The sequence below is a fragment of the Lathyrus oleraceus genome, chromosome 5, assembly GCF_024323335.1.
Source record: "Lathyrus oleraceus cultivar Zhongwan6 chromosome 5, CAAS_Psat_ZW6_1.0, whole genome shotgun sequence".
NCBI classification, from domain to species: domain Eukaryota; kingdom Viridiplantae; phylum Streptophyta; class Magnoliopsida; order Fabales; family Fabaceae; genus Lathyrus; species Lathyrus oleraceus.
This window is the reverse complement of record NC_066583.1, coordinates 211338588-211360595: the sequence shown is the minus strand read 5'-3', so window position 1 is coordinate 211360595 and position 22008 is coordinate 211338588. Positions and strand designations below refer to the sequence as shown.

The window sequence follows — 22008 nt, the reverse complement described above, 5'->3', positions numbered from 1 at the left end:
TCATTTGTTTCCATTTTCTTTAAGAGACTGTACACGAGCTTGACTTCAGTCCTTGCCCGCCAATTCTATTACTTCCTGGCCCCAATTGAAAACGACCTTTCTTGCACGGTACTTTCTGCCAAGCAGAACAGACAAAGTTAGGAGTGAGATTAAAAAGTTTAGCCAATAAGATGGGGAATCATTGTTTGACGCATGGGAGCGTTATAAAGAATTAAGACTATGCCATTTTCATGGGCTTGAGAAGTGATGATTAACCACACCTTTTACAATGGTCTCTTTTACTCCACAAGGATGACCTTAGATGCGGCTTCTTACGAAGCCCTGATGAATAGTCCTTAAGATGTAGCCTATAACTTGATAAAAGAGATGGCCAAAACCACCACTCATGGGTAAGCATGCGACAAGTTTCCGCTAAGTCCACCCCTAAGACTGGTGGTCTTTATGAGGTAAATGTGTTTGACCATATGAACGCAAAGGTGGATGCCCTTTACCAAAAGATAGATAGTTTAAGCATCGTACCTTCCACACTCGTTACTCATGCCCTTGTTGCTTTTGTTGGCCCGCTACTCTCTATTGTGATATATGCAGAGTTAATGGGCATACCGATAGAGATTGTCAAATGATCCTCGTTAGAAGATCTAACCAAGAAAATGCAAACTTTGTGAACAATAACCAGTGGAACAATTCATACTCCAACACCTATAATCTGGGGTGGTGTGATCACCCTAACTTCTATTATAGGAACAACAATCCCAACAAGATATGGGACCACCGGGTTTTCGAAAAGATACACCAACCGAGCCTAAGAAATCTAACCTTGAACTTTTTATGGAAAATTTTGTGTTGGCGCAAACCTGTCAAAATTATGAGTTTAGAAATCGAAACTGGAGGCGAGAAAAACAAGAAAGGGGGTTTGAATTGTTTTAGAAATTAAAAGCTTTTTCAAAAATAAGAACACACAGAATTTTATACTGGTTCGCTTATAACACAAAGCTACTCTAGTCCACCCGACCAAGGTGATTTCGCCTTCAAAAAGGACTTAATCCACTAATCTTGAAAGATTAATACAACCAAACGTCTAAGAGAATGATCTCTTAGTCCTCTCAAGTATACAGACTACGCAAAGTCACTTGAGGAACAAAAGTAATTTAGGCAAAATAAATTTGTAATAGTAAGTGCTTCTAAGAGTAAGCGAATATTACAGCAGAATATTTAAGCAAGGGTTTTCACGTATGAGCAGCAACTCGTGAAAAACTGAGAGAGAATGTAAAGGATTTTTCTGTGAGTTGTTGTGTCTCTCAATGAAGTAGGATGTCCTTTATATAGTAGTGAGAAGGACCGTTGGAGTGATGATAGAATATTGGTCTTTGATAAGCATTCAATGTCATTACTTCTGTGTTTCTTGCCATAACCAATTTGTCTCCTTGAATAATTTCTTTCTAAAAATACTTCCTTTCCATTTGAAGAAATTATTTCCGTTACTTTTTCTGGATTTGGTGAATCTTCATCAGAGTCTTTGTTATCTCGGAGTCCTGCGTCAGAAGGAGATTACGTTGAGGTTACATCAAAGCTTCTCAGAGTACTGGTCTTCCAGATCATCAGAACTGAGACCCGTGGATGTTTAGAGCTTCTGGTTCTCTTTACTGTCTTACTTTGTTCAGATTCAGAACTTCTTGGGCGTACTTCTTCCTCAGTTGCGTCTGATCTTCTAGTACTTTGTATCTGATCAAGATTTGTATCTGATAAAATGATCAGAGTCCTTCGTTGCTGTTCAGAGTCCTGCACACTTAGAGAATTTTTGTTAGGGTGTCATTTTTGGTTTCATCCTTTGTTATCATCAAAATCCTGGAATTCTATTGTAGAACTAATTTTGTTCTTACAGAAACCTCCTCACCAATGATGCACTTAGGTAGTTGAACACTGAGGTTTACAATGTTGCCACTCATACCAAAATGTTGGAAACTCAAATCTCTAAAGTATCACAACAATAAGTTGTTTCTTCCGTCCCTCCCAGATCCTTTCCGGGGCAACCCGAACAAAATCCCAAGGGACATTTGAATGATGTGACAACCCGTAATAGTAAGCAAGTGGGTAGTTTCAGTGAGTCAGTGAGTCGGTGAGTAAGTGAGTGAGTGTGTGATAGAGAGAGAGAGAGAGAGAGAGAGAGAGAGAGAGAGAGAGAGAGAGAGAGAGAGAGAGAGAGAGAGACGCTGAATAGAGTATGCCAACACCACCTGAAAAGGAGGTCGTTAAAGAGGTTGATAAGGAAGCACCCTATGTTTTTCCTCCTCCCTACAAGCCTATTGTTCCTTTACCATAAAGGTTTGTGAATGCCAAAGTGGAGGCCTAATTCAAAAATTTGGTGGAACTTCTCAAAAAGATCCACCTCAATGTGCCTTTCACCGAGGCCCTAACTTAAATGCCCTCATATGCTAAGTTCTCATATGCTATGTTCCAATAAAAGAAAGCTAGAGGACCATGAAATTATGGTCATGACCCTTGATAATAGTGTCATGATTCAAAACATGGTTATCCTTAAGCTCAAAGATCCGAGAAGTTTCTCTATCCCTTGTCATATAGGTAGTATGGACTTTGAGAGAGTGTTTTGTGATCTAGGAGCTAATGTTAGCTTGATGCCTTTGTTCGTGTGTAAGAAGTTGGATATAAGAGACATGAAACCTATTAATGTTTCTTTACAACTTACCGATATATTAGTTAAGTATTCTATAAGTGTGTAAGAGGATGTCCCGTTGAGAGTTGGAAAGTATTATTTGCCAGTTGACTTTGTTATAATGGGCATTGATGAAGATTGTTAAATCTCGATAATTTAGGTAGGCCTTTCTTAGCTACGGTGGGGGACATCATAGATGTCAAGAGAGGGAAATTGACTTTTAAGGTAGGAGAAGAGAATATTGAGTTTATTCTAGCAAAACTGTTGAAGAACCCTTCATTAAGGGATTCTTGTTGTTTGGTTGACTTGTTAATCGATTGTTTTCAAGAGAGCGCATTGAAGCCTCCTTCGACCAATAAGTCAGGAGAGAGCTCGCTTGGTGGCACTAAGATTAAGAAGGTTGATACCAAGGCTGAGAGTTATGGAGAGGCCTTGGAATAACATCCTACCCCCACTAAGCAGGGCATTGATGTGCATGTTATGAAAGGTAATTCACCCAAAAACCATAGGACCTATTTAAGGTTTAAAAAGGATAAGCATAAGGAGAATAAGCGAGTGAAAGAGACAACCCATCTATATAGTTCTTTGTGTAAAAACGCACATAAAAATATTTGTTCATTTTATTCATGCAATTTTTTGCTCTAAGCATGAGCTTGGTCGAGAATGTCTTTCCTAGCCCCCGTCAAAGAGAACAACTTCACATTCTCCTCCGCGACAAAGTAAGTTTATAATATTTTTTCCATTTACTTACTTTATTCTATAAATAATTGTAAATAATTTATTTTCACTAGTTTGGTTTAGGTGGTCCGTTCGAGGAATGAGTTACAACAAATAACCTAAACATTGTATAATGGTCTATCGAAATCTTTTTGATTCCCTTGGACAAGATGATGTATTATTTTTAAACTACTCATCATCTTGGTAATTTAGTTTTAATATTAATAATTTTCTAATCTAATAATATATTTTTTTCTCTACAGTTTATCTGGAGGGCATATATGGGTATGAACCATGAAATTAACCCAAAAGATGTTTAGTTTGGTTTGCAAAAACATTGTTCATCAGGTTAACTACTGTGGAGATGCACAATAGTGAATGTGTCAAACTATAGTTCAGTATGCTTCAATAAATCCATGCTCCCCAGTCGTGTTTCAAACAATGACATCAATGTAGAGTCGATGTCCACTAGAATTTTATCGATTCGAGAGGATTTGCTAAGGATGCATGTTGTTAGTGGTAGCGTTGTCATCAACGGGCCCTAAACGAACCTATCATGCCATACAAATCTAAACCAACTCAAACTTATACGAGTTGGTATAGATCGGTTACAACAACTCAGTTTGTGTCTGACCCGAGGTATTTGATCGACCCACACTTACGAGCTTCATCATCATACGCCTAAAATGATTACCAACCCACCTACAACTAACCCAACAAAAATTTCAACCCACATACACCAGCAACCAACCCCACAACACTCAAACCACATACACCCAACAACCAACTGAACATGATCACCAAACCACATATACCAAACCCGCGACCAATTCATGCTAAACACAAAAACACAAAACCAACACCATGACCCATACGACCAAACACCTAAACTGAATCCTAGAATGCGCTGAGGTGTGGAACCGGTGGCTGTTATGATCAAGCGGGTCGTTAAAATCCAATGACATCCCTACAAAATCCTAAGCGTTGGATCATGACAAATATCAATATTGACCCTAAGATCTATTTATCAAGTATTAAAAAAATGTAATGTTATGAAGCACAAAGACAAAGATGGAATTTTAGGCTATAACGTCACATGTGTAATTCACGTCAATCGTCTACAATAAAGAATGTCATGTTTTCTTCATACTTTAATGCTATTTGTTGGAGATTAAAATATTAGATTTAACCTAAATGAATCTATTGCAAGTTTATTTTGTGTGTCGGAGCAGCAGCATATAGGACCTGGTATATTGGTTCAATTTTCCTTTTGTTATGACAATGCAAGATGGTTTGAGACATGACTGCATTAGACATAAAGTTAGTCCAACTATGACTATCTTACCAGAGTTGACAACTATGGTGATTTGATATATTTTCAACATGAGAAATATATTAACAAAACTATATTCAATATTTTATTTTTAAGAACATATTGATATATTTAAAAGCTAAATAGTAGAAAATTGACCCAAATGATAAAATAAAAATTAAAAAAGCAAAAAATATTTGAGTTTTTAACAAAAATGGACACAATTAATTAAATATTAAAAAGATTTGGCAAAAGCAATCCAGAGCCTGTAAAGAACTTATGCAGAAAACTTGAAGAGATTATCATAAAACTAATAACAATACTTAAAAGTGAATTATGAAATACATAGATTGAAAAGAGAATGAGAGATTTGAAAAAAATATTTTTTTAGAAAATCAAGTTTGACATGAAACAAAGTATAAAGATTGAACCTGTAAGTGTAAAAGGAAGAATACAAAATCGAAAACATATCTCAAAAATCATCAAAGTGAATTAAAAATTTAGAGATTGAAAAAAGAAAGAGATGTTTGAAGAAAGTATTTTGAGGTGGAAAAAAATGAGTAAAAATGTAAATTTTTAAACACAACGATCCAAAAAGATGGAAAAAAGATGGAAAGGTGAAATCTTTCATAAAAAAATCAGCAAAAATGAGTATTTTCCCAGCATAGACCTTATAAGCTCTAGAAGAAGGAATGTTACTTGTGTATTTTTCCAAACATATTATTTATTACTCCATCCCTATCAATTTATAAGAAAAAAAAATACTCATTTTTCTTGTAATAAATTATAAGAAAAAAATTTCAAATTTACTTCATTTAACCATTCCATTCTAAAAAAAATCATCTTTTCCAAAAGAAAATTAAATATAAATTGCATTTAATTTAATTTCTCTCTTATTTTCTCTATAAATAACAATCAATCAAATTTTTTTTTATATTTTTTTATAAAATATATTTCAAAAAACACACAAAAACTTAAATTTTCTTTATATTTTTTCTATTTTTCAAAAATAAAAATATAAAATATTGTTGACTCTTATTTATTCAATTTAAATGTAAATCTTTTTACAATCACAATATATAATAATTATTCTCTTTTCAAAAATAAAAGTGTTTGTTCTATTCGATTTATGGTCCTCTTTTTAATAAAAAAAGCTACTAAATAATATTAATTTTATTGCACTTTGCAAAGTTTAATTGAGTTCTTCCCTTTTCGTTTAACCTAGCAAAATATACAGCAGCCTCTGTAATTCAAGCACGCCGGTTAGTATTATCATTTTCATTTCTTCTTCACCATTCCTCCTCATTCTACTGCAATTCTTCATCCTTTTCTGTCAATTCTATTTTAATTCAAAAAATCTCCATTGTTGTTCTCGTGAAACGCATCTGAGGCAGCCGCGACAGTGATGCGCGCCGCACCTAACATCACTGCAGCTGCCGGAGGCCGCGATCGCCCTGCGAGTAACCACCTAGCATATTAGTTTAATTCTGAAGTTGATTTAATTTTGCAGGAAATTATATAGTAAACTGTGTTGATGATTTACCAATATGAATAAGTTATTGGAGTTTGGGAAGAAATTCATGTTTTATGCTAGGGTACTTTCTGGATATGAAGAGCGAAGAATCCGAAATTTTAGGCTGCAGCTTGAACAACGCGTTCAACAGGTTTAACATCTCATCTTACGCGCACCTCTTGACATTCTTGATTTAATTAGTTTTGTTCTCTTTTAGAAATCATATGAGATGATAACATAGGAATGTTGTTAGGTGGGACTTGGGGATTTCATATGAATCTGAGGTTCTTTGTAAATTGCAATAACCAAGACGTGACGGAGGGGAATCCTTATTAGTGAATTGAAGTTTGTAATGAATTTAGTGGAATAGTTGTGGATAGAATTATCCTCCGGGATAAAACATTATGACGGAAGTTAATCCATATAGTCGACCCCACTTAATGGATAAGACTTGGTTGTTATCGTTGTAGGTGTGGTGCATTTACTAGTTTCGGAATTATTTTAACATTTTTTATGTTAAGCATCTGTGACTAGTTACCGTCACGCACATGTTAAGCTTCATCATGTTGATCCATAGTCTGTTTAAGAAGGATCAGCTTTTAACTGAGATGATCTAAGTATGTAGCATCAACACTTGTAATTACCTCTAAGTTATTAATTTTTTAAATTATTATTGGTGTTGCCGTGTCGGTGTCGGTATCATGTTTGGGGTTCGTTGGATCTAACAATCTTATTAAATACAGGTAAGTAGAACAGAGTAGTTAGTTAAGATATTAACTCATAATATGTTTCCTTCTTGTTTCAAAGTTCCTACGGACCTTGGGAAAATATGAATTTGACCATATTTTTTGCTGTAGTGAAATGGGATTTTGTAATTCATTACCATCTCTGTTTCCCTCAAAGACTTACTTATATTTATTTCTACCACCGTCCAAAAATAAGTGTTATTGTAGATACTTTCACACCAACTAAGAAAATGTGAAAAATGAAAGAGAGAGAATAACGATTTTACTAAATTATCCTTATTGGCTATTGATGCATTTCAATTATCATTAATCCAAAGTGAGAGAAATAGTAAATTATGAGTAATAATTAGGGATACAATTGGAAGATCAAATCTAAAAATGCACTTATTTTGAGACAAATATTTTTTACAAATGTGACATTTATTTTGGGACGGATATTTGATCAATTTCTAATGTGTATGATATTCTCTGATCACGAAAGGCACAAGCAAAGAAAGCAGCCATAAATAAAGTACCTGAGCAGATCATTTTATCTGAAGTTCGTCGAATGGTTGAAGAGATGCAAGCTTTGAACAAGAAGCTGGAAGAAACAGTAAGTTGTAATCTCATGAAAAATCTGAACCTTTTAGCATTTTAAAAAAAAAATTATTTGGTAATTTTCTTTGAAAATTTCAATCTTTTTCCTTCACTTGCGAATATGTAGATCTACTACGACTTTGCTAACTTCCCTATGAAATTCGAATTTTTTTCCATAGTTATTCTGATATTGGGTTTAGACTATTCCCATTCTTTCGTTTTGCTTTTTTTGGGGGTTAAAAATCACATTTTGTGATCTTTAGCAAATTGCATATTGTGATCTTTAGCTGTTATATATTAAGTTGTTGTGTGATATATGGTTTTGTTTCATTAATATACGCACTGCGAATTGTTCATTTATTGGAGGAGGTAGCCATTGAAGAATACTTCAAACCTCTTGACAAGGAGGCGGAGTTTTTAATGAAAATGCAACTACAAGGTGAAGAGAAAACATCGGAGATGATGATGAAAGCACTACAAGAACAAGCTATGCGTCGACAAGCTGAAGCAGAAAAAAGTACAAGTGTGCATCAAACAGAAAATGTTGAAACCAACCAGAAAGAACCCGAGACTCTGGTGACAACATGTATAGGAGAGGAAGAAAAAACCTTGAAGGACAATATGCATTAAGCAGACAAGGAAGAGAAAACTTTGAAGAACAAGCTATTTGTATTATTTAAAATTGCATCTTGAGGTGCGATCATGTTAACTTCAACATTTTTTTACGAGGTTTGATTTAGAACTCTTTGAGCCATTGGCTATTGGCTATGTAGAGGGTATGGATCTGATTGCTCCGGGCAGTAGCCTTCTGAGAAAGAGAATAAAACCAACCATTCCTCCATTTGAGCTGCAAAACAAATGGTGATTGAGAGAATATGCACATAAATGTGTTATTTGAGTATCAAAATATGACATTGTATGTGACGAGGATTATGTTTATCCTTAAATTTATTTATTTTTCATCTTCTACAACTTACATGTATTAAAGAAAAACACTTTGATTTTTCTATGTCAAACGTCTTATTATTCTAAGCATATTAACTTTGAGGCGTATACAATAGAAAAAATTGTTTCATCCAACTTGAGACGCATACAATAGATTTTTTATTTATTGTTAAGATATTCAAATAATGGAATGAATCATCAATTGTTCAATTCTTCTATGTTCCACTTCATATTATTATGCTCCATTTTAAATTCATTAATTCAAATACAACCTTACTCTCAAGTGACTGTTATAACACCCAGTCTAGAAAAGCACTGAATTTTCCACACTCTGATGGAGATATGTTTAAGCTAATGGTGGAAATTACATATAGTGGAACCAGTGATTGGAGACCACTTGTATTTAAAGGATTCACATGATCCAATCACTTAGAAGGATAAACTCGAGGCGAAAACCAACAAAGAAAATCAAAATGCACTAGTTGTGATAAAAAAAATGCAATAGTTGTGATAAAAAAATGCATTGATTGAAGATGGTTCATGCATCAACATATATTAATGCATATGCGTTATGGACAATTTGAATCATTGATTCAAGAGAAGACGCTTAAAAATGAAGTTCACATTACTAGACGATGGGTGATGTTTGAGTACTATAATGATCAAAACATGACCATACATCTAAATATGTTTGAAGGTATTGTAAATAAATCAAAGAAAATATAAATGGAAAAAAGATGACGAGTTGAAAACACTTCTACTTCTTAGTTCCTTATTTGAGAATTAGAACACTTTAATTGTCACTCTCTGCAATTTTGTTTTAGATAGAACGTCTAATTATTATGTTGAAATGACAATCAATTTAAAGTTGGTATATGGAAGCTCACCAAAGGAATCATGAACGTTTCTTATGAAACAAGGAAAGGTCTTTGTACATTATGCGGGGAAGACAAATAATGTAAAGACACGAGCAACTAGGCCACACGAGCAAGAAATGTTTGGAGATTCTTGCTAAATATCACCTTCCAAACATCAAACATCAACCACTTGAATCTCATGAAGATTGTTTAAAAGGAAAACAATAGATAATATCTTTTCTAAGATTAGACAATATAAGAAAGGTAAGAAAATAAAGCATATTCTAGATCTTATTCATTCATATGTATTCTTAATATTCGAAAGATCTCTTTGTGGGACATAACACTTTGTTACCTTTATTGACGATCACTAATAGCCTTATTTAGGTGAATCGAACACTTTATTACCTTTATTGACGATCACTAATAGTTTTATTTAAGTGAATTGTATTAGTTTTATATGTTTTTAATCCGTTAATGATAGTTTGTAGTTTAGTATAATATGTGTCTTGTCTATGGATTTCACTTGGTTTATATCGTACAATATCAATTCTTATGACGAGTGGTGTCACGATGGTGCTTGAGTGTTGATTCCTATCAAAATTAAGTGTCGAAGATGCTGATTGAAATCGAGACACTTAAAAATAGTTGAATGCTTGAAGATTTTGGAATACATGTTGAGTTGGAAAGAACGAATAAAAATGAAAAACTTTAAGAAGAATGAAAATTGTCACTCATGTGTAGTGTACTATCATAGTAGTACCTCAAAAAAAAAAAAGAATATATTTTATTCCTAGGCCAATATTATTAGATAAAATGAAGTTGAACCAATGATAAAAAAATAAGAGCTATAAATAGAAAAGAAAATCCTATAATAAAAAAGACATTGAAAGTTGAGAAGGAATTTGCCTAAGGAAAGAAAGGAGCGAACAAGGGTTACTATCATCATCTTTCCCCATATCCAATTTTGTGTAATCTAATGATAAGAGGTGTGAAACCAAGGATTACATGTAGTTAGAATATTACAAGGGATTTTTGTTAGCTTCTTAAGTTTATCATTTTTATTCTTATTTGTTTAAGAATGTGTAGCCTATTATATTAGTATTATATATTTTTATGCTCACTTTAAGCTAATAATCTTTTGACTATGAATGAATAGATGTGGTTTATGACTTATTTAGTTCTTGTAAACTATTTCCACATGCTTAACTTAGATTATGACCATCTTAGGGTTAAAAGTTTATTAAGTTGTTTTAGTAAATTGATTTCAAAAACAAATATGGCAAAGTAGCAACTGAATACACATTGATTGATAATTTAATCACTTTTGACATAAAAGATTAGGGTCATAAAGGTAAAGATGACAAGTTTTACTTGAAGTATAATAGTGCTAACGAGAGCTTAAACATAAGGTATCTTTAGTGAACTATTGCATATTTCACGTTATTGATAAACACCACGTTAAGCCTTAGCTCACCTAACACGACACCACTCATCACCACAAGAACTAGATGAATTCATGTCGTTTTCCAACATATTCACATACTATGTTTCACACTTAATATACTTTTTTTTTGGTTCTACAACTTTGTTACATGATACTTAATAAAAATATTTATTTTCTATCATAGGTTGTTTTTTTGATTTAAAATGATTTATCAAAATGTTTAATCTAAATCCTCGTGGGATCAATATTTTTCTTATCACTTGATAATAGTTTGATTGTGTATACTTGAGCATGTGAAATTAATCCAACTAGTTTTTGACGTCTTTGTTGAAAATCATGTCATTAAACTTTGATTTTTCATTTAATATAGTAGGATAATTCATTTGATCATTTTATTTGTTTTGTATCCTCTGTTGAAATGATAGATTGAATATGTAACCTTCTATGCGCGTGTAGATTTCCCTTAAACATGGAACAAACTCTCATCTAGAAAGAACATTCAAAATCCTAAAGAGAGTTCAACAAGCTTATTATATGTTTGAGGGACCCCTTGTTCCTAAGGCAAAATAAGTTGAAGAAATGGATTAGAGGATTAAGTAGTTGAAGAAAAAGTCATGCAAAATCAAGACTTCATTGGCATCGCCAATGACAGAGCAAGAAGAATCAAAGATTACAATTTTTTAATCCTAATTATATGACTGGATTTGGTATTTGATTTTTCTCGATTATAAAATATGGGTACAAGTCAAATAACGACGACACTAGTATCCATCTGAATCCGCCCCCAAAGTCACCCTATTTATATCAGTATGTATTTTATTATTTAGTTTTGATATTTTGGAATATTAGTTGCATGATCAATGATTTGGTATTTTGGTTTATATGTTATTATTTGAAATATTTAAATGTATCTTTAGAACTGTTTGGGATTGTTTTAATTTATTATTTGTAATTTAATTTAATATTGAAGAAATATATTATTTCTATTACAAAATTATGGATGCGGGTGGGGATACCCGAATCTATTTGAGAAGAATTTGGGGTTCAATTTTTCATTCCCAACGAAGATTGAGGCGGTGAACAAAGATTGATTAAGGATTCAGGCTTGGGTATGGGGAGGTAAAACCCGTCTCTGCCCCACCCCGTTTTCACGTCTGCTCTCATTTTCATTTGAGACAAATCTAGGAAGTTTCAAGGAACATCAAAGTGTATGTGATCACTAATGACGCCTTCATAATCATATTATTTTCTTATTCTATAAGGATCATGATAAAAGTTAGATAAATTCATTGGATCCCAACTATGTTGCCACAAGGAATAATCTAGGTGGAATTTATTTTTAGCCAAGTACTTCTCTCATGTCAAGAATGTCAATATGAGGAATGTGTTTGCTTTATTTTGATAAAGGAAAGACGAGTCACTATTTGACATTTTGGTAAGATTCAATGAGTTGTTAAGGAAATGCCTCACCATGGTATTCTAATTTGCATACAATTAGAAATATTTTACAATGGTTTAACGTGATTGATGACTTGACAGAAAGTGTACTGATAATGTCGTAATAATAAAAAAGATTGAATCCACACGGACTACTATTAACAAGACAACATTGTGCAACATGTAGAAAATATTAAATTGGGGGAGTTTTGAGTTTTAATTACGAAAATAAAATAAAATGTTCTGACAATAATACGAAAGCAGTCAAGTTGTGTATATATAATCCCCTATTTCTATATTGTTGATGTTCGATGCATTACATGAATGATATCATCACTGTAGCGGTAAATTCATGATCATCAAGTTATGGATAAATAAAACATCAAATAACAAGAGTCGCCACCGCGCTTTTATTGTTTCCAAGGGAAAAGGGAAAAGTACGAACAAAACCAAAAAAATAAGAAGTTTTCAAATCAAAACTAATAAAATGTCAGAGATTACAGGTAAATGGGTTGGTTACATAGAGGGAAGGTGTTAGCACCCAAAGTGTCCTAGGTACTCCTAGGAAGCCCTTTCTTGTGTGCATATGTATTTTGTACAAATGATGTTTGCAAATAAAACAGAGTGTGGGGATGAGAAAAGAATTCATTAATTATATTTTTGTGTTTGACAAGACCTTCGGACTTGTGCCTACGTACCAACATAAAAGTGAGGGATCAAAACCTCGTAGTTCGTGATACAAATTTCAAAGTGGATGTTTTGCTTTTAACAAAAATTAGGTTTGAAAGGCACAAAGGCCTAAAAAAAGGTTTGAATGAGTTAGTTCTTTTTGGTTTTGAAGTCTTTAAGTCAAGTATAGTTAAATTTATTTACAAGTTTGATTAAGAAAAGAAATTTGAAAATGCAATGACTTAAGTTTAGAGAGAAAAAAAAACGAGTACAAACAAAGAAGTTTTAAAAAGGAGGGAGAGATTTTGAAATTAAAGAAGTGGGGAGGAGATGAAGAGACTAATCCTAATCATAAATTTAAAAGTTAAGAGTTGAAAAGATCTGACCAATGGGCTGCAATCTAATAGACAAGAATGTCATATAGAAACTCAAATTCCCTTGGACATTAGAATCAAGCAACAAATAATGCACACAATATTAACTTGAAGAGCAAGGCATCAAATAAAGATAGCCACATCCAAGCTTAGCAACTCCATGATCTTCTTTAAATTTTCCCATGTAGCAGATGAATTCCACAATGCCATAAGTCACAGATTCAAAATAACAGCTTCACAATGATCATGTTGCAGATGAACTCAAATGGATCTTCAATGATGTATCAGATGAAGTTTCAGACTACAAGCACTTTATCACATGAAAGTTGGCATTGGCCAAGTCCTTTGCATAGGGAATGTTGCCTAAATTCTAAGTCCAATTGTCTCATATCAAACCAACAGTCCACACAAGATGTTTTTTATGGTTTTGGTTTTTATTATGTACATTAATGGTCAAAGACCACACAAACAAACACAATATACACAAGAAAAATATATCACAAAGTATGGTCCAAATGGACAAAGTGAAAAGGACATTAACATAAACAATTAGAATGGTATGAATAATGGCAAATGAATAAGGCTTAAAAAATAAAGTGCATTAAAGTAAAAAACTTGAAATTAAATGTTAGTTGTTAATGAGTTAGAAGTTAGTATTGCTTTGGATTTTTATTTTAAGTCATTCTTTGGAGAACACTCAACCCACTTATCACAAGCATGAATCCTTGAACCAAGACATTTTTCAAAGGAAGGGAAAAAGGCCAAGTTTCCACACAATACCATGAAAGATGGAAGACTTACAATCTCACTAACTAGAATGCTATGCCTTTTGTATCAAAAATTTAGCGCTATGTTAAGCAATCGTAATTGGACTTATGTAGAAGTCACAACTATTTGAGGTCGGGTAATAGAATCTTGGTGTTAATGCATGTTAGAGACATAATATAATGGACTATGCTCATGAAACATACCACACACAAAAAATAATATGCAAAAGTGGTGGCCTAATCTCATCAATACTTATGTTGATTTTACAATCAACTAGCCTTAGGATATGGAGATATCATGGGTCCATTATATGAATGCATAAAGAAGGGGAGTGAGATGAAGAGGGAGGATAATGGATCAAAACTCAAATTGGACAAAGGAAGATTTTTACCAAATTAAGATCATTCATTCATTTTGGGAGATGGAATGTACATTCCATGAATCCCCTAAATCCAATGATCTTAACTTAACAAAGTCAAATCAACCTTGACAAGGCCCAACAACACAAGTCAAACTTATACAAACAATCAAAATGGCTCAACACAATTATTTGGCATTTATTCAATTTAAAAATATTAAAAATAATGCATTAAATTAAATATGGTTTGTCAAATTCCTAAAACCTCATCAAAACACCAAAGAAATGGCCATGAGATTTATCATAGGTCAAACAAGGTCAAAGGACCTTGGAGAAAAAATTTCAGAATTTTTAGAGACTTAAAAGTATTTTTAAACAATTAAAAATAATCACAAAATCAATTAAATTATAAAAAATATTAATAATGATCCAAAAAATAATTTTAGTTCAAAATATGAAAGAGGATTTTATTTAATTTTTTTGGTGAAACTCATATTTTTTGGATCAATATTAAAATTAATATGAATTAATGAAAATCAAAGGAATAAAATGAAAATCAGAAAATACAAAAAAACGTGGACCACTTGATCTCCCTCATTAATTGAGGTGGCAGATCAAGTGGTCACAAGCGCGCTTTCCATCATAATCACTAGTCAACGCGTAACATAAATGGTATTTACAAGCAACGCACGAGATTAAAACATTTTGAATTGATCATGTGACTCAGAATCTGTCCAACACATCACCGGCGCTAAACCTCCGGTCACCTTCTCAGGCGAACCTCGCCGGATTGGTTTAGCCATCATCATCACATAAATGAAAAATGAGGACATGATCTGAAAGAAAAAATGGCGTAGAGCACGAAACTGACCTCAATTTCAACTAACTCCAAATATATAGACAGATATGAGGAGTTGAATTTTGAGGTGTGTCAACTAAGTTGCTTCGATTTGACCTCTAAGCAACTCAATCTTCTTGCCTACATTGGTAGGACTTCAGACAACCAAAGATCCAAGAGAATTGATGAGAATTGAGTGAGAATCGAAGAGAAGAAAACTTTTGGAAAATACCTTCAATGTTGTGCAGAACTTGCTCTTCCTTGCTTCAATTCTTGTTTGATCTTGCTTAAATGACTTGCAGGAGTGGATTAGGAATGAAAAGAAGATTTGGATCCTGGAGTTTTTGAATCTCCAAACAGTGAGATTCAAACTCAATTTTCAAGTGAAAATTATCAGGTTTTCCTTTGAATTTTGAGGGTTTGAATAGAGGGGACAAAGCTGGCGCGCAAGGATCCTTTCAAATGAGCTCAGAGAGTCCATATTTATAGCATTTGGAAGTGTTGTTTGCACACTTGAAAATGTTTCCAATTTTGGCAATTGCATGATGCAAGCTTGCATGGGCGTGTACAGGCCCATAAATAAATTCAATTAGGTCCAAATGCATCTGAAATGAGGTTGGAATGAAGCTTGAATGGCAAGGCAATGTTATGTGATCATTTGAACTTTGATTTCCACCAATGATACAGGCATGTTAAAACCATACGCAGCCCTAGAAGACTTGGTCCAAAATGAATGAATTAGGACTCTTTGGAAAGCTTAGATCAAAAGGAACAACTCTTATGTTGAAGACTTTTCTATTTGGGACTTGGATCAAGGTGAATTTTAATGTGGAAGTTCGGAAATTTCAACATGTTGAAAATGTTTCTAAGTGTCAAGCCATATACCTCAATGTTCCACCTTACTAAACTTTTTATGTGAGCTCCAAATGAGAATAGTGTTCCAAATGATACTATGGTCACCAATTTGACATCATTTGGATTTAGAATGAGATAGTTATGCATTTTTGAAGTTGAGGAAAATCACTTATTCAATGGTATTGGTCCAAAATGACCTATAATGTATCCTCATATCACATGCTCATAAAAGTTGATTTAGGTTTCACTGCAAACATCAAAGTTTAAGTAGACATATTGAATGTGCTTTTGCAATTTGTAAATCTTTCATATCATAAAAATTGAGCAAGTTATGGCCTTGGGAAGTTGACTTTCAAATTAGGGTTTAGACAAAATGACCTATAATGTTTCAACATAGAAAATGACTTTCCAAGCAAAATTAGCTCTATACTTAAACATGAAAGTTGTTTGGAATATCATTTAGAGTAACTTTGATATTGGATTCATTTTCATATGGTGAAAATTGTAGGAGATAGGATCTAGGGAGACCCAATTTTGTCAGATGAATTCATCTGGCCAACCACCATCAACCAACTTGCTAACTTGCAATTCTCTTGACTTTTTAGGATCATGGTAGATCAAATATGCATAAGATGATGAATTTTGGAGTGTCCCTTGAGAAATTTGATCAATTGGTGAGGAAGCTTGTTGAAGAAGTTACTCAAGATACCCAGACAAACTAGGGTTTCCAAGGAAAATCAACTCCAAACTCTTGAAGAAAACTTGATCAAAATAACATGTAGAGATCATGGGGACTCATATATGATGCTTAAAGACTTTGTATATCAAACCTTGGTTGTGCTCTTAAACATGTGGGTCTTAAACCCTAGATATGAACTTGATAGACCAATGGGGACCATGCCCTACCTACAAAAGAGTTAGGTAAATACAAAGACATATTTTTGATATTTTGGTTAGTAAAATAATAAATATACAAGTATGGTACAATCACATGGTGCTTGGTGATCTCTCCCAAAACAAACCCAATGAAAGAGGGGTAAGGAGGATGACAAGATATGATCCCAATGCTTATGCATATGATGAAATTGCATGAGGGATCTTAAGGTCAAAATTGGGGTCTTACAATCACAATAATCCTAAGACGAATTACCAAAACCTTTATACTCAATCTCTTGGTGTATATCTCACTAAACTATAATCGAAGTTTTCTATCCCTAGTCCACCAGCGTAAGCAAGATTAGGCAGTGCAATAGAGCGTTAATTTCTAAGCCCTTACTCAAAGTTTTCTATCCCTAGTCCACCAGGGTAAGTGTAACACCCCAAATAAAGTAAAAGAATTATTTGATTAAGTTGATAATATTATTTTATTAATTAATTAAATAAATTGGATTATTGGATTTATTATTATTATTATTATTTTGGAAAATATATAAGTGGGAAATAAGAAAAATAGTCTCATTTTTGGGAACAGAAGAGTTTTACGTGGAAGTTGAGAAGCTGCAGAGAAGGGAGAAGCGGTAGAGCAAAGGCGGAAGAGTGGAAAAGCTGAAGAGTTGAGTTGCCGAATTATCTCAGGTAAGGGGTCTGAACCTTATTAAACAATAATATGCGAGCATTTTCATGATTTATGTAGGATTGTTGATGGACTTTGGGGATTTAGGGAGATTGGGAAAGTTGGGGTTTATCGTCGTTTAAGGTTATGATGAATAAGTTGAATTAAGCTGAAATTGAATCCGTAGTTGAGAGTATTGTGAAATTCTGAGCGTATAGCTTTTACAGATTTAGAATCGGAGGTCCGGAAGTCCTCCAACGGCGGAAAAAATGCGGAAACTCTGCATTCTGCCTTGTGTTAGCGCAGGAACTGCTGTTTCGTCTGCGTTAACCGGTTAACCCATGGTGTTAACCGGTTAACACTGTTACAATTTGTGAATATGTTGAGTTTTGCCTGCGTTAACCGGTTAACCTATAGCGTTAACCGGTTAACACTGTTGCGTTTTGCCTGGGGAGGTATTGTTGTCCTGCGTTAACCGGTTAACGCATGGTGTTAACCGGTTAACACTGTTCCAGTATTGAAAAATGACTAATTTTTATGTTGAAATTGTGATTTGGCCTATTGTGGTTGATTGTGATGAATCCATGTGTTAAGATGTAATGTTGTTGTTGTTTTGTTGAGTTGTATGTCATGCTATTAATGATAAAGATAACATGATCATGTGATGTTGTTGTTGCGATGTTGATTATGATGCATGTTTGGTGTGCATGCATTCATGAAAGGCCGATGCCTAGTGATGAACGGACATGAGTTCCAATGATGTTGTTGACTCCGGGCTTGTTGAGAGGCTTGGTTCCTTATGGGGGACCCGGATTCTATGGTGATGAATCTGGGAGTGGTGATCCTGTAGTGGTCACAAAATGGGTATACCGAGTCGTGTTGAGTCATGCATGGGTGTGTGCATTGCATTTGATATGTTGTTTTGTTGATGTTCATGAGTATGTTGATTATGATGATTATGATGAGCTGTGTTGGCATATGTGAAATATATTTATGTTTATATTTCTGTCGTTATATTGTTATTTAATAATGTAATTCTCACCCCTTCTGCATGTGTTTATGTTCATCTATGATGAGCAATGTGCAGATACAGCGGAGTAGCTATTGTTGAGGTTTGAAGAATAAGTGTAGAGTTATTCTACGGAGTCGAGTCAAATGCTCTGGTCATGTGACACCGGGGTTATGGGATTCGATAGATAATTACATTTTATTTATGTTGTTTATGATGGATAATTGTTGAGATGCTTTGTGGAGATCATGTTGACACATTATTATAATAATTATGTTGTTGTCCGCTGCGAAGTTTTAAATCAAATAAAGAATATATTTTATGTTGTGATGCGAGAAATAACATGTTGTATGAAATGTAAACTCTTCTACATGTAGTACTCTGATAATATATATAAATATGTCGTTTGGGTAGAAGGGTGTTACATTAGTGGTATCAGAGCATGGTCAGTCCAGTCGAGTCATATTATAAGGTTTCCCTGTTGGAGATTAGTGTAAACGACACTGTCAATGTTTAACGGTTGTGGTTGTGTTGTGCAGAGTATGGCCGGAGAAAATGACCGTGCGATTGCTGAGGCTTTGGCTGCTATGGCGCAGGCTATGCAGGCGCAGCAGAATCCGCCGGTCGACGAGTTTAAGAATTTGGGAAGGTTTCTGAAGAATAACCCTCCTACATTCAAAGGGCGCTATGATCCAGATGGTGCTCAGATTTGGCTGAAGGAAATTGAGAAGATTTTCCGGGTGATGACGTGTACTGAAGCACAGAAGGTGCAGTTTGGTACGCATATGTTATCTGAAGAGGCTGAAAACTGGTGGGATAATACTCGACAGAGAATTGAAGTACCAGGTGCTGAGATGACTTGGGAAAGGTTCAAGACGGCCTTTCTGGAGAAATATTTTCCTGCTGATGTGCGCTGTAAGAAGGAGATGGAATTTCTAGAACTGAAGCAGGGTAACATGTCTGTTGCTGACTACGCTTCGAAGTTTGAAGAGCTGGTGCAGTATTGTCCTCACTATAATAATGCTGATGCTGAGGGATCCAAGTGTGTCAAGTTTGAGAACGGGTTGCGTCCCGAGATCAAACAAGGCATTGGTTACCAGGAGATTCGTAGGTTTCCTACACTGGTTAATAAGTGCAGGATATTCGAGGAAGATAGCAAGGCTAGGACTGCTCATTACAAAAGTCTTAGTGAGAAGAAGAATAAGGATCGTGGTGGTCCTTATGCATCTCCGAATGGTAAAGGTAAGCAGAAAGTAGTAGATGAGAAGAAGCCAAGTGGGGGAGGATCTTCCATAGCTGGTAAATGTTTCAAGTGTGGCGAACCAGGCCACCGTGCTGATAGCTGTACCAAGAAAGTGCTGAGATGTTTCCGATGCGGTCAGACTGGTCATAGAGTTACTGAATGTAAGGATGCTGGTCCGACATGTTTTAATTGTGGCGAGAAAGGTCATATCAGTTCGCAGTGCTCGAAACCGAAGAAGGCGGCTACTGCAGCTCATACTACTGGTAGGGTGTTTGCTCTGAGTGGGGCTGAAGCTCCTAAAGAAGATAATCTGATTAAAGGTACTTGCTTGATTAATAATGTTGAATTGCTTGCTATTGTTGACACTGGTGCTACTCATTCGTTTATTTCGTATGAGTGTGCGACTAGGATTGGTGTGATTATGTCGTCCCTAGGCGGAAGTATGGTGATAGATACTCCTGCTAATGGTTCTGTGGAGACTTCTGTTGTCTGTCGAGGTTGTCAGTTGACGATCTTTGAGAGAGAGTTCGTGGTTGATTTGGTGTGCTTACCCTTGCACCAAATTGATATTATTCTGGGAATGAATTGGCTAGAATTCTATGGCGTGTCTATCAACTGCTATAGAAAGACGGTGCAGTTTTCTGAAGTTGGTGAGAATGATGAGGCAAGATTTCTATCTGCTAGGCAGGTGGGGGATTTTGTGAAAGATGAAGCCCAGATATTCGCTTTATTTGCGTCTCTGCAAGCGGATAAGAAAGTGGTGAGTGTAGATTTGCCTGTTGTCTGTGAATTTCAGGATGTGTTTCCGGAGGATGTAAGTGATTTACCTCCAGAACGTGAAGTTGAATTTGCCATTGACTTAGTACCAGGTACGAGTCCAGTGTCGATGCCTCCTTATAGAATGTCGGCAACTGAATTAGTTGAATTGAAGAAGCAACTTGAAGAATTGCTTGAGAAGAAGTTTGTGCGTCCAAGTGTTTCTCCTTGGGGTGCACCAGTATTGTTAGTGAAGAAGAAAGAGGGTACGATGAGGTTGTGTGTCGATTATCGGCAGTTGAATAAGGTGACTATCAAGAATCGGTATCCATTGCCGAGGATTGATGATTTGATGGACCAGTTGATTGGAGCTCATGTTTTCAGTAAGATTGATTTGCGGTCGGGTTATCATCAGATCCGAGTGAAGTCAGATGATATTGCGAAGACTGCTTTCCGTACGAGGTATGGTCATTATGAATACACTGTGATGCCGTTCGGTGTGTCTAATGCTCCAGGTGTGTTTATGGAATATATGAATCGTATATTTCATCCGTACCTTGATGATTTTGTGGTGGTGTTCATAGATGATATATTGATATATTCTAAGACGGAAGAAGAGCATGCAGGACATCTGAGAATTGTTTTACAGGTGTTAAGAGAAAGGAAATTATATGCAAAATTATCTAAATGTGAGTTCTGGTTGAAGGAAGTGAGTTTCCTTGGCCATGTGATTTCGAGTGGTGGAATTTCCGTTGATCCTGCTAAAGTGGATGCTGTATTACAGTGGGAGACTCCGAAGTCTGCTACTGAGATACGCAGTTTTCTGGGGTTAGCTGGTTATTATCGCAGATTTATTGAGGGCTTCTCTAAGTTGGCATTGCCGTTGACGCAGTTGACTAAGAAGGGTCAAGTGTATGTATGGGATGCAGCTTGTGAAGCGAGTTTTGTTGAGCTGAAGAGGCGGTTGACCAGTGCTCCAGTGTTGATCTTGCCTAGTCCTGGTGAGTCCTTTGTTGTTTATTGTGATGCTTCTTTGATGGGTCTTGGTGGTGTTTTGATGCAGAATGGTAAAGTTGTAGCTTATGCTTCTAGACAGTTGAGAGTTCATGAGAGGAATTATCCTACGCATGATCTAGAACTTGCGGCTGTTGTATTTGTGTTGAAAATGTGGAGGCATTATCTGTATGGTTCCAGATTCGAAGTGTTCAGTGATCACAAGAGTCTGAAGTATCTGTTTGATCAGAAAGAGTTAAATATGAGGCAGAGAAGGTGGTTAGAATTACTGAAGGATTTTGACTTTGAATTGAGTTATCATCCCGGTAAGGCTAATGTAGTTGCAGATGCGCTGAGTAGAAAGTCTCTACA

General features: G+C 35.0%; 1 protein-coding gene and 1 non-coding gene across 2 annotated transcripts; one reads left to right on the top strand and one right to left on the bottom strand.

The window, feature by feature from the left end:
* Positions 1-133: 133 nt before the first annotated feature.
* LOC127089610 (small nucleolar RNA R71) lies at positions 134-237 on the bottom strand. The gene has a single exon (XR_007791184.1). It is a non-coding gene; the product is annotated as a small nucleolar RNA R71 (small nucleolar RNA).
* Positions 238-5816: 5579 nt separating this feature from the next.
* On the top strand, positions 5817-8507 carry LOC127082977 (uncharacterized). Its single transcript, XM_051023209.1, has 4 exons — positions 5817-5962; positions 6211-6364; positions 7441-7551; positions 7902-8507. Exons 2-4 carry the CDS (start codon positions 6248-6250, stop codon positions 8163-8165), a joined length of 492 nt encoding a protein of 163 aa, XP_050879166.1. The 5' UTR covers positions 5817-5962; positions 6211-6247; the 3' UTR covers positions 8166-8507.
* The last annotated feature ends 13501 nt before the right edge of the window (positions 8508-22008 follow it).